The sequence below is a fragment of the Muntiacus reevesi genome, chromosome 3, assembly GCF_963930625.1.
Source record: "Muntiacus reevesi chromosome 3, mMunRee1.1, whole genome shotgun sequence".
NCBI classification, from domain to species: Eukaryota; Metazoa; Chordata; class Mammalia; order Artiodactyla; family Cervidae; genus Muntiacus; species Muntiacus reevesi.
This window is the reverse complement of record NC_089251.1, coordinates 257,614,266-257,632,290: the sequence shown is the minus strand read 5'-3', so window position 1 is coordinate 257,632,290 and position 18,025 is coordinate 257,614,266. Positions and strand designations below refer to the sequence as shown.

At 37.7% G+C, this 18,025-nt stretch overlaps 1 protein-coding gene across 1 annotated transcript in view; it reads right to left on the bottom strand.

Moving 5' to 3' along the window:
• Positions 1–17,362, bottom strand: part of ZNF804A (zinc finger protein 804A) — a 311,199-nt gene extending 293,837 nt beyond the window's left edge. The window contains exon 1 of the mRNA XM_065927943.1: positions 17,079–17,362. Coding sequence (XP_065784015.1) covers positions 17,079–17,189 — 111 coding nt within the window. The 5' untranslated portion in view covers positions 17,190–17,362. The remainder of the gene's footprint in view (positions 1–17,078) is intronic.
• Between the last annotated feature and the right edge of the window lie 663 nt (positions 17,363–18,025).

Here is an 18,025-nt window from a genome sequence, read left to right as displayed (position 1 = left end):
TTTTTTCCTGCCTTGGTGCCCTATGTAATGTATATAGAAACACACCATTTGACACAAATTATTTAGTCTAATTAACTAGTTCTGTTCTGTTACCTATAAGAAGAAAAAGGAACATTAAACTGTCTTCATTGAACACTAGTGGCAAGCAAATGGGCAGTAATGCAAATTTTAATTAAAGGTCCAGACACTGATAATAAAAATAGGAAAGCAGAAAGAATAAACATATTTTTTTAAATAAAGCCATGATATTTGGGGAAAATAGTTATGGATTTATATATACATTTCTTAATTCTGAATCTCTTTAACTGGCATAGCCATGAATTCTAGAATATAAAAATGAGGTATTCATTATTTCTGTGCTAAACTAAACAAAATGGAAGAGACATGGACATACGTATGTTAAATCTTAGTGTTCAGATCCATTCTCCATAGTGTTCACAAGACAGCTATGATTTTAAAACAACTTAGAGGACCTTGATAAGTTCTAAAAACTAAATCTTCTCATTTATAAGTCACAATTGTAACAATACCAAATTAAAGAATTGCTGAAATAATTAAATGAAATATTTTAATAAATGCTCAAAAACTGAAAACTTTCATTAAATAAGATGATTTTTTTCTTAGGATTTGAAAATACAATTTGAAAACATGACTTGGATAAGGTTAATCAAAGACATTTAGATGATTTATCAAACTATATTAAATAACTGACAATTACATAGTTGCTATTGTAGAAATTGATTCTGATGGTATCACAATCACATCACAAACAAAATTCTAAAAAATGATAAATGGTAATCCCATATATATAAACAATAAGAATACCAAAATTTGTAAATAAAATATGCTATTGAATTTGAATCTCAAAAATCATTGAGGTGTATCATCTGACAATAATGATGTAATTAGTATATATGATTTTACTTTCCTGGTGGCTCAGACACAAAAAGCGTCTGCCTACCACGCGGGAGACCCAGGTTCGATCCTTGGGTTACGAAGGTCCCCGGAGAAGGAAATGGCACCCCACTCCAGTACTCTTGCCTGGAAAATCCCATGGACGGGGGAGCCTGGTGGGCTACAGTCCATGGGGTTGCAAAAACTTGGACACAACTGAGCGACTTCACTTTCACTTTCTTTCCAGGCTATCAGTGTTAAATCTTTGATATACTTCTCATAAAAGTACATAGGATCACCCTGTATTTCATAAAACTATTTACCTTTGCATCTTTTTATTTTATAAATTGCCTCATGTTTATATGTTTACTAGCTCAACCACTTGCTTTGCTACTTAAAACAATAATTTTAAGAAAGCATGAAATGCATTATTACCCTTAATTTCTACATGAAATAATATATTGAAAACATAGTTGAAAAGGAAATTGGCCAAGTTAACTAAATTGTCTCATGAGGCAGAATCTAGAACTAGACATTTTTTCTGCTTACAACATAGAGTCACATTTTCGTCCCTTCTGTAGATGTACTCTATTAAATTTTAAGATTATGCCCTTTAGTTATTTTGTACCTACCTTTTTAAGTAATGTCATTTTTCTTTACAATGAAACAAATGCATTTTTACTAGCTTTCCAAAGGACTACTTGAAGGCAGGGGCAGGATGAAGAGGCGTGTTGGGCAGAGAAACTAAGAAAGGGCAGATGAGAACAGGGCCTCATCTCTCACACTAAGTGTGAATGCGTGACATCCAAGCAACCTTCTGGAACAAGACCATTGATACCAAACCAGATGCAGTTTATTCTAGGACAGTGAAAGTCATCTGTGGCTCTTAGGAAACCTAGATTCCTGGACCTCACCGTTGATATTAAGATTTAGTAGTTATGAAGTGAAGTCCAGGATGTTATTTTGCAAATCTTCAGGTGACAATTATGATCACCTAGTTTGGTATCTGTATACCACAGGTCTTCAGTTTTCCTGCAAAGGATAAAATAGGCGATTCACTCATAGGCCATATATAAATGCCAAATTTTATAATCAATTATCTGGCCCATCTTTCATTGGACTCCCTAAAGCACCTATATTCTCTTTTATTTGGCATCTCTCATGTTCTGTCTGAAAAGCAGAAGCCCATGTATTGGCTTTGGAAAGGAGGAAAAACATGTCTTCTTTAAGTATCAATAACAGTAAAAATAATAACTTTGATTATGTGCCAATCACTGAAGCAGAGAATTCCCTTATATTATTTTACCCTTAAAACAGTCCTGTTGACGTGTACCCATTTTAAAGCATTTCATCAGAAATTATATATAATTTATGCAATAAGGTTAAAATAGTGAAGTAGCTCAGTCGTGTCCAACTATTTACAACCCCATGGACTATAAACTGCCAGGCTCCTCTGTTCATGGGATTTTCCAGTCAAGTAGGTTGCCATTTCCTTCTCCAGGTGATCTTCCCAACCCAGGGATCAGATCCGGGCCTCCTGCATTGCAGGCATACTCTTTACCATCTTAGCCACCAGGGAAACCCATGGTTAAAATAACATTTGCTATACATCGGGAGCTAGAAGAATTACAACTTTTGTTATTTTTAGATATAGATTTAGTTATAGAAACAGAAGAGGTTAAATAACTGGCCCACACTACACACCCAGAATTTAAACAAAAGTCTCACTATTTCCTGGGATTATCCCAGGCAAACCTGAATAACAATTAAATATTCCATAATAATTATTTTTTTTAAAAAGGAAGGAGAATGATCAGAAGCAGAGGATAGAGTGAAACACTGTCAAAATGCTCTAGATGTAAAACCCAGCAAAATGTTTCATATCCTGGGGAAAAAAAAAAAAAAGCAAAACTCTGCAGTTCTACAGTTGTCCTAATTCCAGTCAGGTTTCTCGGCTAAAAATAACCAAAATTAACTCATGAAATGAAGCATAAGATACATTTATTGGAAGACTATTAGGTAGCTGACAGATTCAAAGGTGACCCTGTTGAAGGAGGCTTGTTGAAGAACCAAAACTGGCAATGTTTGGGCAAAATTCTGCCACTAAAATAGCTTGGAACACTGCAACTGGATCTTCAGCCCCAGGAACTTTTCACAGACAAGGCTTGGCTGGTATGTGGCCACTGGAAGCATACTGTGGCTCCCTGCTCCGCTTCACTCTACTGCAGCTGCCGCAAGCCATCTCCCCATGACCCTGTGCCTGCACATCATCCTGCCTCTGAATAGCCCTTCTTCCATGATTCAGTTAAATTCAAACTGCCAAAAGGTGGGGAGAAGGAATAACTACATTCCTTTTATCACTGCATATTCTTATTGTTGATTCCATATCACTGTGGAAAAACAGCAAAGCGGAACATTAAACACATCTGTAGATAACATTCTCAAAAGAACCAACAGATCTTAAAGGAAAGTGGGTGTCAAGCCAGGATGGAGAATGAAGAAACAATGTAGGCAGATTTCTGTCACTCTAAATGTTTCTCTATTTAGCAGAATGACCATATAGATTATCATCCAAGTCCGAATAATCCTAAGAATTAAAGGCAGTGCCATACCAGGACAACTATCCAAACTGGGATAACCCCAGGAAAATCTGAATGTACCATCATCTAATTATTCAAACTGATATGCATTCATATATTCACTTATATTCTCTATTGCCTAAAAAGAACTAATGACCTTCTTTCTGCCCCTTCCTTCCTTACTTTTTCCTTTCTTTCTTTCTCCTTCCTTCCCCTCTCTTTCTCCCTCCTTTTTCTCTCTCTCTTTCTCTGTCTCTCTCTCCTTCTCTCCTTCTTTGTGTCTGCATATGTGTGTACTCAGTGGTGTCCAACTCGCGACCCCATGGACTGTAGCCCACCAGTCAGGCTCCTCTGTCCATGGAATTTTCCAGGCAAGAATACTGGAGCAGGTTGCCATTTCCTTCTCCAGGGGATCTTCCCAACCCAGGGATCAAACCTGTGTCTTTTGCATCTCTTGCATTGGCAAGTAGATTCTTTACCACTGCACCACCTGGGAAGCCACCTCTCTCTATTTTTAACTCCTAGGATTGTGGCCATCCAGTGGAATGTTGACCATTAAGTTGCTTCAGATTTCTCAAAAGCTTTCCAGCATTATTTTCAGATCTCTGATATTATATCTGGTGGCTGAGGTGGGGAGAAGGGGAGTTCTCAATTGCTTTTCAAGTAAATCATCATTTTGCTGTCTGCATCTGGCCAGAACTGCTAGCAGAACTCTATGTGCTACCTTAGAAACAAACATGCAGACAACCTGAAACTGGAAAAACAATACGCTCTCTGTTCATCTAGAATACAATGAGGGTGTAGCAAGAGAGGAGTTAGAGAGAAAGAGAGAAGGAAGGAGGCAGGGAGCGGTTAGAGGGGTAGAGGGGTAGAGACAGAGAGAGAAAGAGCAGGTGTGTGCTTGACTTTACCCTGTGTGAACATGTCTATTTTGCCTGTGTCCAAAAATAGATATTGTACTTATGCAAGGTACTGAGAGAAAAGAGAAGAATTTCTCACAAGACCTATATTTTCTATAGCTGACATAATTGTATTGGCACTTTATTAATAAGTCAAAATAGTTGGCATGTTTAATGCCTATAAGGTGAATAATTACTCATAGTATAGCATATGTAAACTGAATTATTGATACAGCATTTTAATTAAAATAATTTAACATTATAAGTAAACGATAATCTCTGTAGCTTTTTCCTTACATCATCAAATCATGCTTACAGCTATGTTAGGCACTGTACAAAGAGGATCAATTTGTTTTGATTCAATATTATTAGTACTATGACTATTATTTAGGTCATGAACCCTATCTGTAGAATAATAGGCTAACAGATTGTCTTAAATGTGGCTTTCCAGGACAGCAATATGTAACATACAACATCTGAAATTTCATTAATATTATTCTACCTAAAAAAAAGCCTTGGAAGCTTTTGAGTAGTAGCACATATCATAGTATCAACTCCTCTAAATCTTGATCCATAAAAAATGCATCTTTCATGTTGTATCAATAATTTCACAATGATTAGTGACACAAGCAGAACAGTTTGTGTTATTTCATGCAATGTGAACGTTTTCCCTAGGAAACCTAATCCCAATTTCTATGGAGGAAACTCCATTAAATTTTAGTAAAGCTGGGAAACTTGAGCCTCAGATATTTTTTTACTATTCTCTAATATCATGTATCAATCATGAAATTAACAGGTTTCACAATTTCACATTTTTTTTTATTTTGTGCTGTAGCTATTTTTAACAAATAATGGTCACCATAGTCCACTTTCATTTTGCTTAATAATGCAGTCCCTGAAAATGTCAATAAAATTTAATTACAAATTAACTATAACAACTGATTGCAAGATAATTATGACATAAATGCGGTGTTAAGAATCATAAATCTAGTAGGTTGGAGGTACTCAGAAGAAACCAAGAATATCAAATTCGAAAATGAAAACTGACACTTTCACAGCCAAGAGTGATAATATAACAGGCATGGTTAGACATCAAGGCTATGCTAGCTCCATATTACTACATGTATCTCATGTGACTGAAGTAGAGAATGGCCAAGAATAATTATTTGAGGAAGTGCACAAATAAACTATATAGAAAATACATCACATCTGTTTTGCATTTCTGTACTGACTTGTTGTTGGTCAGTAAAATTTTAAAGTGACTTTTGGTTAATAAACTGCGGTAACCCTATAGCTGACAAATTTATTAATGCATGATTATTTACTACGCCTGTCTATATGAGCAAGAGGAAATGTTATGTCGCCCCCTAGTGTAAATATAAACTTTGTAACACCAAAACTGCAGTTGATCCAAGACATTGCAAAGGAATCACAGCTACTGAAATTATTGAAGAGAGTTAAAAGAAATTCCAAGCTTTTCTAAAGAACTAGCAACCTCGGAATACAAAATATAAGTGTCATGTACTTTATGAGCCAAAAGAATCTCTTATATGTAAAGTGTTCATAAGATTTTCATTTCTTTATCTACTGGAGTATTTAGAGCCCAGTCCATTTTTTAAGGTAAAGTTTATGACTCTTGGGGTGAAGATAAATATGTAAGAAGTGTCATGGATAAACAGGGAAAAAAAAGGAAATCTTGATACTATTCAATGCTAAAACGTACAAATTATGCAAATTTATACATACTGAGGGGCTTCCCTGATAGCTCAGTTGACAAAGAATCCACCTACAATGCAGGAGACCCCGGTTCGATTCCTAGGTCTGGAAGATCCCCTGGAGAAGGGATTCGCTACCCACTCCAGTATTCTTGGGCTTCCCTTGTGGCTCAGCTGGTAAAGAAACTGCCTGCAATGTGGGTGACCTGGGTTCTATCCCTGGGTTGGGAAGAACCCCTGGAGAAGGGAAAGGCTACCCACTCCAGTATTCTGGCCTAGAGAAGTCCATGGACTGTATAGTCCATGGGGTCGCAAAGAGTTGGACACGACTGAGCGATTTTCACTTCACTTCACTTCATACATATTGACTTGAATAGATGAGATTCTAGATATGAATGTTCCAGCATGAAATATTGTCAACAGCTAACCTCATTTATTGGGAGTTTATTAGTGTCAAACCTGAGTGAATTACTTTACTTGCTTCATCTTATTTGATACATAAATCTGTTTCCTAGGTAGGCATTGATATTAATATCATCTCTATTTAAGGATAATATAACTGACAGAGAGGTGAACTTTACTAAGATTATAAAGCTAGTGACAGGTTGTGGGAGATTTCTCTTTTCTGATCAGTTACCTCTTTTTTATTATTATTATTAACATAACACTTATTTTCTTGAGCTTAGCAATGCCTGGCTTAATTAATAATGTTTCCACTCTTTCCTATACTTCAGTGGTCCTATAACACAATTTCAGCCAAAGAGATATAAGCAAACACTGTTGAGTAGGACTTCTTTAAAAAAAAAAGAATATTCAACTTTTCATCTGTCTTCTTTACTCATTTTTTCTAACTTAGAATGTAGATGGCTGGAGCACTAAACACCTTACAAATGAAGGGAAAAATACAAATAAAATCAGTCTTTAGTCTTGACATTCTTGAGCCACTTTACATAAAAATATATGTAGTTTCATATTTTAAGTGTATTAAAAATTTTATATAAAATACTATATAGGTACAGAGTTGATATTTGGGATTCTGGTTACTAAAAGTCTTACTGTCTATTAATTGATACAAGGGCCTATTTAGGATTTGAGCTCAAGGCCATCTGGTTATAAAGTATGATTTCAACCACCATATTTCCCCTGATACTTGCTTGGAGTTCCCTAGATCATGTCACTTGAGACCCTTTCATTAAACAAGGAGAGAATTCCATATTATATCCCATCTTCCTGTCTTTGATCACTTGTAAGTAAAATCAGGTTCAAATCACTCATCATTAAATCCCTTCTTTCTCTGTAATTGGTCTCACTTCCTCCTCCATTACTTATTGTCCAAAACTCTTGCTTTTTCATAATTCAGTGAGTCTGGCAACTTTTGAAATTCCCTCCAAACAAAATTTGCTTGTTTCACATCAAATTCTTTAGGTGTTTCCTATCTGAAGGACAAAAACAAAGCAATTTGGATGGGGTAACCTTGAATCACTGTTAATACACTGACCTTCCCCAAGCCCCCACTGCCAGGGGCTGAATATGGAAGGAAATTTGTGCACTAGAACTAACAATGCCCCTTTGACATGATAATTCAACAAGGGTCAGGAGAAAGACCTCAGGCTCAGAATAGGCCTGTGTATAATTCAGACGGTAAAGAATCTTCCTGCAATGCGGGAGAGACCCGGGATTCAATCCCTGGGTTGGGAAGATCCCCTGAAGAGGGGGCATAGCAATCCACTCCAGTATTATTGTCTAGAGAAATCTCCGTGGACAGAGAAGCCCGGCAGGCTACAGTCCATGAGGGTTCACAAACAGTGGGACACTTGTGAGTGACTAAGCATGCATGTAATTCAGTCTTAAAGGAGGCATCCAAGGGGCCCAAGAACTCTTGAGTACCTCCCACAGAATTTCTCCTCTGTCCTGGTTCACCATTCCACTGCTAATCACTACCTGCACTGGGATTATCAGAACCAATTTTAAACTACTCTGTATTTCTAACAATATCAGTTGCCACAAGAACCCCAGAATTCCCAAATTTTTCTTCATTTCCTGGACTTCAATCTCCATTGGATTATGTTACATCCTCTTTTACGACAAAATTCTCTATATTACTACATAACTTAAAACACTTGGATGGTGTCTTGAATTCAGAAGGGTACCTTATCAATGAAATCTCTATAGCTTCAGAGTGTTCACAGAAGTTTCACTTCACCATTTTGCTCCCACTGAAGTTTGTCTCTCCTGAAAATCCTTTCTTCTGTATCTCTCTCAAGAGGCCAGTGACTGTTTATCTCCCAGAGTCGTCCTAAGGAAGTGCCAGCACAGGACAATATTGTCCACATCCAGCTTGGTAATCTTCAATCATTCTCCTCCCTTCCCTCATCCCTAAAACTCCCCAGCTTTGGAATTCGTTTTCTTGAAACTCCCCTCTGATGGTTGTGCCTTGCCATCCATGTCATATTTGAGAAAGAAAAGAGCAGCCCCTGGGAACTGGCAAGTACAAACTTGTTTAGTTGAAAAAGTAAGGTATGGTTCTGTGATCAAACATACACAGTGTCACAGTCCGCTAAATCAAAGGTCACTGATGAAAACAAAGTCAAGTAGGAAAAAAACAAGACCACTTTGCAACCGTGTTTGGGGACAGACAAAAACAAACACACTGTTTTTGTTATGAAACATCCCCATCTGTCAGCCAAAACAAGCAAAAGCTGCTTCCTTACCAACTACAGCTTTACCCTAACTCTGTTCCTCTTGCCTCTTAGAGAAAAAGCATTAAGGTAACCAATCACAGAACTGGCCCTTCATTCTCACAGAACAATCCAGAATAAAAACAGTATTTTAATAAACTTCAGAAAAGCACCATACACAATCCCCAAACCTATAAAATTCGCCCTTATTCCCTCTTCATGAGATGTATCAAGCTTCTCCTTGGAGTGCAGTTCATCTTGTTCCAACAAGGACCAGTATGTCCAGCTTGGTTCAACTAGTGCAGTGTTACTGATAGTTTCTGGCCGGTAGTATATTTTTCATGAAGACATTTTTTTCTGTTATAAAATTTAAGTTCTTTATTTTACACAACCACCCATTAAAGGCAACTTTCTTAAATTTAGGTTACCAAACTGTATACTTTTGATATTAAGTTTAAAAATACTTTCTCTCATTTAAAGATGGCCTGATTTGTTAATGTACAATAAATGCATGTATGATTAGTTACTGAAGTTGAACAGATAAGAATATATTTTATAGTTTTATAAAGGTTTTGGGGAGAAGGCAGTCTTCCCTGATAGCTCAGTTGGTAAAAAAATCCACCTGCAATGCAGGAGACCCCGGTTCAATTCCTGGGTTGGGAAGATCCACTGGAGAAGGGATAGGCTACCTACTCTAGTATTCTTGGGCTTCCCTTGTGGTTTAGCTGGTAAAGAATCTGCCTGCAATGCGGGAGACCTGGGTTCCATCCCGGGGTTGGGAAGATACCCTGGAGAAGGGAAAGGCTGCCCACTCCAGTATTCTGGCCTGGAGAATCCCATGGACTGTATAGTCCATGGGGTCACAAAGAGTTGGGCATGACTGACTTTCACTTTCACTTTTCACTTTTTGGGAGAAGGCAGGGAGATGGACTGAGGGATACAAAGTAATCCAGGAAAATATTTAAAATAAGGTTACTATATGTTCCTCTAGAAAACAACAAAAATGTTCCTTCCACATTAAGGTCTATCCATTTCAAGCCCCAAAAGTTTAACAATGTCAATTTCACCTATTTCCAATTAAATCCAATTGGGCTTGGATATGATTTATATTTGAAATATTGAGTTGTCTTATTGTAAGAGACGACATAAAAGATACAATAACTGACTCTCAGTATACCACTTCGGGTTCTCCAGACAAACAGAACCAACAGGAAAGATGGAGAGAGAACTGTTACAGGGGTGTTGGGGGTGGTGAGGAAAAAATACATGGAGACAAAGGAGAGGAGGCAGAGGGAGCAAAAGAGAGAGAATTTTGTTTTAAGTAACTGGGGATTGATTCTGACTGTGGGTTTGTGAAGCTTGTGTAGGACAGGTCAGTAGGCTAGAAACTCACGGCAGGATTTGATTCTGCAGTCTTGAGGCAGAATGTCTTCTTTACCAGGAAACCTCAGTTTTTTCTCTTACTGTCTTTCAACTGACTGCATGAGGTCCATCCACATTGTAGATGGTAATCTCCTTTACTTGATATCAACTAAATATAGACTTCATTAACTATATCTATACAATACCTTCAGAGGAACGATTTTAGTCTTTGATCAAATAACTGGCTACTACTCACGGCTTCCCTGGTGGCTCAAATAGTAAAGAATCTGCCTGCAATGCGGGAGACCTGGGTTCGATCCCTGGTTCAGGAAGATCTCCTGGAGAAGGAAATAGCAACCCGCTCCGGTATTACTGCCTGGAGAATCCCATGGACAGAGGAGCTGGTGGGCTACACTCTATGGGCTCACAAAAGGTCAGACACACCTGAGCAATTAATTGTTTCACTTCACTTCATTCTGATTGACACATAAAACCAGTCACCACACTCAGCATAGCTCATTTTTCTAAAGCTATGTAAGTAAAGAGTGTTTTCTCACTATTTGAATATAGCATTGTCATCATAAACATTTAATACACTAAATGTACTTACACTTAGGAAAGTATATAACTTTCTTCTAATGATGCCAAACCATTATGAAGGAGTCCAGAGCACTACATCAGGTAATGGACTCTGCTATTTTGACAACTAGGATTGAGTTTTAATTATTTATTATTCCACTTTATCTTACACTGTGCTAGGAAGTGTAGTGTAATACATTTATAAAATTAATGAAACTTTGCCAGTTGAAAACACAATCACAATATTGTATACATGCTAAGAATTTTCTCAGAAGCAAAGGATAATTTAGATGAGATAAAACAGATGAAATGGTTTCAGGCGAAGATTTTTAGAGAACAGAATTAATAAAATTATTAATATTGTGGTCTGAGCCACCAGGGAAACCCCAAGAATACATCCAGGTCTCCCGCATTGCAGGCAGATTATTTACCGTTTGAGCCACAAGGGAAGTGCAATATTGTAATTAGCAGTATAAAAAAGGGACAGATATAAATAACTTTGTTATAAATTTTGGCTTCAGTATACTACAGGTTAAAAAGACTATTCTTTCTTTCTTTCTGGAAGGATTACTCAAACTCTTTATATACAACAACTGCCCTCAATAATATATCTCAGGTAAATAAGATCATCGGAGAAAATTATTTCAAGCCTGTATTATGATTACATTTATTAAAAAGTATGATTTCCCCTATATATAATACTTTCAAAAACTATTTTCTAAGTATACTATACGAGCTAAACATGTTTATCAAAAGTATAAGTTAAAGAATAAAATTACATTCAAAATTAATTTTTTAAAAGACCAAAAACAACATGAAATTACCAAAAACACCAGTGGTCTAAGTGAAAGTTTGCAATTTTAAAATACAAAATGTGCATCATCTTCAAATCCACACTTCTATATTGTAGTTATTACAATTGCATTCCTAGATATATGATCTGGAAAATACTGTTAAGTTGTCCAGCCAATATATAGTAAACAGAACAGAAAGATGAATATGTGGGAAACTTTCCAGAAGACTCCTGTCTACCTAAAAGTTGGTAACATGAAGGGTAGAACGACGAAAATGTTTCTGTCTACCTGTATGTAAAATTTGGTTCTCAGACTAAACAAGGGATGGGAAATTCAAGTGCCTTCATTGGTCAGGATGGTATAATTAGATAAATAAACGTATGTAACAGTAAAACCAAAAACAGTATAAACAGTAGCAAACTGTGAAGTGTATTCCTCTTTGAATGGTATTTAAGCTCAAATAGTTTAAAACACAGCGCATACTCAACAAACTACTTCTGCCACCTGAATTTGGTCCTGCATACAGCTATATGAAACCTCTGGATTAGAGGTCTCCAAAGCTCTTGCTGTATTTTCAGCAAAAAAGTAATAAAAGTCATCAATAAACTAGAAAATACTTTTGCATAACAGAGAAGTTAGGTCGCAAGATAGCGTGTCACTATTTGAATTTCAATTATCAAAAATAACTTACAAAATATTTGATAAACCAAAAAGGATATGTTGGAATCATGGCTATTACTTGACAATATTTGCCTTAAAATACTGCTTAGCTTTTTGAATAGGTTATAATATCAATATTTCAATCTTATTTTCCTCACTCCAATAATATGCTCTGAAAATGCACATGCTGTAAAGCTCTGCTGGAATAAAAAACAAGTATGACAAAGAATATATGACACCTTAAGTTCAGGAAAGGGAGACACAAGATGTCTTTGACTCTGAATGCATGAGAGTGTAAAAGAAACTTGGAAAAAATATATAACTGACTATACGGCTAAGTCTATACATATAGCGTGGGGAAGTTTAGCCATATATTATTCACCCTAATCCACCTTCATTCTTGACCGTTCTTGAGGATATTAATCTAACAATGATAACATCTCAGTAGCACGATTTATCAACTTGTTTCTTTAGTCGTAGGAACAATCCTAAATGTGCCACATAAATGGGTTTTAGTGAGTGCAGAAACCTTTTAAATTATAAACTGTAGGAGATACAGAAATGTTTAAGGGAATGACATAATACTATTATAATGAGAATAAGTCCATATAGCATATTTCAAAGACCTATCTAATTTTAGTGAGTTCCTGTATACACAAAGGAAAAATTCAAGAAATTTTTCATACTTTCAGAATGAATATATATATAAAATATCCTGAGTGACAAGAAACATATAAACTTGTCAAAATTTGTGAAGATTTTTTCAACACATTCAAAATGAACAGGCGCATACATGAATACATCTTAACACAATATTTAGTGCATAATGCTTAGCACAGATCCTGTAGTGCCTAGACTAGTGTTTTGCAATTAAAGCATCTCAGTAAATCTGAATGAACTAAATAACAATATGTTTAGAAATGATTAATAAGTCAATACATCTTTTCTTAACAAATCTGGTACTAAATATTATGGAAATAGAGGGCAGCCTTCAGAAGCAAGGTTTAGGCAAGACAAAAAATATCCATGCTCACATACTGGAAGATAAGAAATAAAATAAATTTGAGTTCAAGCTATTCTGTGAGTCTGGTACTATTTCTCCACACCTAAAGACAAATGGAAAAGTAGAATGTCCTCAAACAATAGATGACACCAACACCTCTGTTTCAGTATGGAGATTAGGGTACCAATTGCTATAGATTCTCTAATTTGGCATAAAAATCATAAAGAAAATTCATCTAGAGTCAGGAAATCTGCATTATAATAGTGACTCACTTTTTGACCTCAAATCAGCACTTCTTCTTTCTGAATTCCATAGTCTTTACACAGACATAATACTCTTTGTGAAATAAAAAAATGCTGACAAATTGACAACGCAATAAACAAATTAGTAATGATTTCCAAAGTTCCACAAACTCCAAATTCCATAATAAAAGTGATTACATATATATTTAAATTTTTTTAATATTTTAATATTTTGTATTACAATTTTTAAATAATTAGGGCAAAAAATCTTTTGTGGACCAATTGCAAAATATAAATATAAGAGAATGTCTTCATCCAATAAACAAATGCATACACAATGGTGGTTTGAAATAATCTAAGTATAAACAATGAGAATACATGGATGGTAAACTTTATTCACTGTTATTAAATGACATAAGTTATTTAGACATATTCTGGAGCACTAATAAAATATCAGTTTATTTTTTATTCCAAGGAATTAAAGTTATATCACAGATATGATACTGTTTACAACAGAAATCATCAGAGGTAGAGTGACCTTTCTCTTTGAAGGTAAGACCTTGCAAAATGGAGATTTGTGTATTTTCAGTTAAAATTGTGAAGAGAAGTATATTTAAAGGCTCAGGAATAGGGTCAAGGTTAACAATAAGCTTAGTCATTAAGTATCCTTAAAAATTTACTGTGTGAGTGACATAATATGACCTTTGAAAAGGTCTGTACATTTTTATAATCTCCTCAATATGAATATGAATTCTGGATTTAGGACTAAAGCAATTAATCAATGTCATTAAACACTGAGTTATATTCTCTAAGTAACTTTATAGAAAACTTCTAATTCATGAAAGAACACTGCATTAACAGTTACAGCCTATCTTAAATCAGTTCAATAATTTTAAAGACTATAAAATAATGTTTTAAAAATATGAATTTTAGAAATATTCGGAATATCCATTTGCTTTCCAGTGGCTGAAAATAATTGGAATTTCTTTGGAAAAAAATCCCTAAATGGATTTTACATTTTAAGTAAAATTTTTTTTCCTGAAATATGAAAAAAAACTTGAGATATTGTTAAAATTCTTTAAATGTAATACAAATTTCAAAATGCAAAAATGTGATGATGTTTTTAAAGGCAAAGTTCACAATATGTTAAAATCAAATAGTCAAGAAAGTAAAAAAGATCTCATAATTTCACTCTATGACATGACAATATAAATCCTTGCATGAAAATTGTGGAACATATACATTTGTAAGATAATACTTGTGTTTCTTATTAAGGTTGTTATTTCTGATAAGTCTCAGTTTCAGTTTTCTGTGTTTAACATGTAGTAAGTTTTAGTTTATAATAGGCTCTCATAGCATCCTACTTGCTGTAAAGAATATAGTTTTTGGTAAGTATAGAAAAGTATTTAATTAAAAAATTCATTTATGAATATATTTAGAATCTCTTCTATTATAAAAACAGGTGTGAGTCTCCTTCTCTTCAATAACAAATCATCAAAAGACACAGAAAACAAACATATGACATATATTATTTTTTAAATTAATAGTTTCAATTATAGAGGAACCATATATGAAAATCTACATCATTTCAGTCAGTATAAATCTCTTGCACAGGAAACACAAACTTGGGCAGTTTGTAAGCACAACATTGAAGGATTAGTTATGAAGCCCATATAATTTGTTTTTATTTTCTATAAATAAGAGAAATATGATAGGCCTATTTCTAAGCCTTTTTAACCGAATTTGTTGCTTCTGATATTTGCATACATTTAGATTTATTTGTCTAACTTAGATAGCTTCATCTAAACATCTATCTTAATTTGAAGATACAACAGGCAGGCCTACACTTTAACCTATCTTTTGTCAACATGAGTGATAAAGAACTAATCAACTTCAAACATAAAACAAATATCAGCCTAATCAAGTTCAATCATTGGTGGAAGCCCAAAGCTGACTTAAGAATCAAGATTACCAGAATTTTAACAAGTTGAGGTTTGGCAAATAATTTTTTTTTCCCTATGAACTTTATTTCATGGTTTTATTACCTACACCATTATTATAATTATGGAGATGAGATCGTGTTCAATAAGTCTGTCTTTTCTCACAAGTGAAACATGACTTAAAAAACAAACCAGTGCATACTTTCTTCAAAATGAAGTGCCCCCCCCCAAAAAAAACCAATTACCTTTACACATTTTTGAGTTCTCTAAGTCTAGCCAGAACATTTTCCACAATTCCCTCAGCCTGTGCCTCCTGCTCTGTATGGTACTCCACTGGAAGACCACAGAAAAGTATTTTCTTTGATCAACAACAGTAAACAATCTTATCCTTACAAGAATAAAAGCAATAAACTTAACTCTGGTTCTTTATGTCTTAAATGAGCTGAGAGGAAGGTGTCCAAGAGATTTCAAGGGAGAAAAGAAAATAATCAAATAAATCACATCAATGCCAGAATTCACTTAAAACTTCAGAAGAGAACTTTTCATTCTTGGAAAACACATGCACAGCACATTTTTTTTTTTTTATTATGTAGAATATTTTAAGATATATAAAGAAATGCAAGTTAAGAATATTCTACTTTTGGACTAATTGAATCTGTCCTTAAACTTCTCTACTTATTCAGGGCTAAGCAATCATCACTTTGTATAGTGGGGGTGGGGGGTGTTGCTTGCTAAAGGAACCAGACTTTAGTGATGCATATATTTGCATACCATCACCTCACTCTGGCTCTACTCTTCGTTACTAAGCTTAATAAGTCTTCCCTCCTAATAAGCCTTCCCTACACTTCCCTTTTTTTCCTTTATTGAAGTGTATACTTCTCAGGCAATACGAGGACTTGGGAATCAGTTCTGCAAGGAGGTTTTGTAGCTAAGAGGTGATGTGAAAGGAAAAAGTAAGAGCTGTGGCCCTGTACTATCTTAATGCTCAGCACATTTCTCACCAATCAGGAGTCCTTTTCATACTAGAATGCTGAAAAAAGCAGCTCTGTGGCCCAGTGAGAGCCTTCCAGGACTGCACGGGCTCTGTCTGGCACGTTTCTCCTTTCTGGCTTTGATTGTATCCGAATGCTCACCCCACACACTCATCTACAAGCTCTTTTGAGTCAATAGCTTAAAGTTGATGGCCTGGGGTTCCGGAGTCACTCTGCTAAGCTCTGTACTGACAACTTCTCACTGGAGAAGTTTGCTGCCAGTCCTTGCGGAGACAGCCGGAACACAAACTCCTTCCGAGACCATCACTCAATCCCGCCACTTGCCCCGGGCCACCAGTCACATGGCTCTCTGCCTCCATAAAGACATCCACATCCTTATTCACCTTCAGCTTCCTAAGCCGACGGAGGTTATAGGGTCACTTGGGGTTAGGGTTATTCCTTTTCTTTCTCATAAGAGGTCCTGTTAACACAATTTGCATCAAATAAGGAGAAACTGGTAATTTTCACCGGTGCAAATGAGGTGGAGAGTCCGGAGCGATGGGGAAGTGTCAACCAAAGCCTTGGATCACAGCTTCCCTGAGATTCCTGCCTTTTTCTACACCAAATTCTCACCCCACGCCCACAAGATAAAGAAACGAATATACTGTAAACCAGACCGAACAGCGACGCCCCAAAGCCTCACAGTAACCTCAATGCTCTAAATGCCCTCTTAAACAGGAGAGAGAGGAGAGGAGCGATTACCAGAGTTTTGTTCCCGTTCTTGCTGAGAGGGCCCCGGAAAACTCCCTTGATGTTGCGAAAGTGTCCGTTGCTGAGATGCGTGGAGCTGATGACAATGTAGTAACACTCCATGGGGCAGCCGCCGCCTCCTCCGCCGCAGCCGCCGCTTCCATGCACCCCGCGCCCGCCGCCGCAGCGCGCCGGGGCCGGGGAGGGTGGGCGAGGACCGGCCGGGAGGGCGAACCGCCGCCTCTCTCGCTCGCCCTCCGGAGACAGGCTCACTCGGCGCTTCTGCCCTGCGCGCCGAGGCGCCTCCGCCCCCGCATGCTCGCCTCGCTCTGCCTAGCAGGCTCTGTGGCTCCCCTGATTCCGCCTCAGGGCGCTGCGCCCCGCGGGAGGATCCCGGGCTGGGAGGGGCCGGGCAGGCGGAGAGGAGCCCCGCGCGAGTCAGTGCGGGCCGCGCGGCCGAGCGGAGCCGGGCAGCGGGAGCCGCCCGAGCGGCAGCGGCGGCGGCGGCGGCGGCGGCAGCATCCCCCGCGCTCGGCGCCCGCGCTCGGAGTTGCTGCTGCTGGCAGGCATGAGTGTTATTATATTGAGCGGCGTTGCCGGTCCATTGCACTGAGCCAATGGCAGGGAGCCACTGGGCTGATACTGAGAGCTGTCAGAGGAGTGCATCTGTCACCCGCGGCCTCCCCCCGCACTCCCCCGCCGCCGCCGCCGGGACCCACGGCCGCGCCGGGCCGGCCGCGAGTGGGAGCGCGCGGCGAGCGGGCCGCCCCCCGCGCCGCGGCGGCCGAGGGCCGGGGACGCGACGGTCACCGCGGGCGGCGGCAGAGCGGCCCGCGACCGGGAGCGGGAGACTCCTCCGAGGTGGGGGCCGAGGGGGAGGTGTGGAGACCCGGAGGTGTCTGGCCTCGCAGTCGGGGAAGGGGGGAGGAGACGGTAAGGGGGGTAAATAAATTAATAAT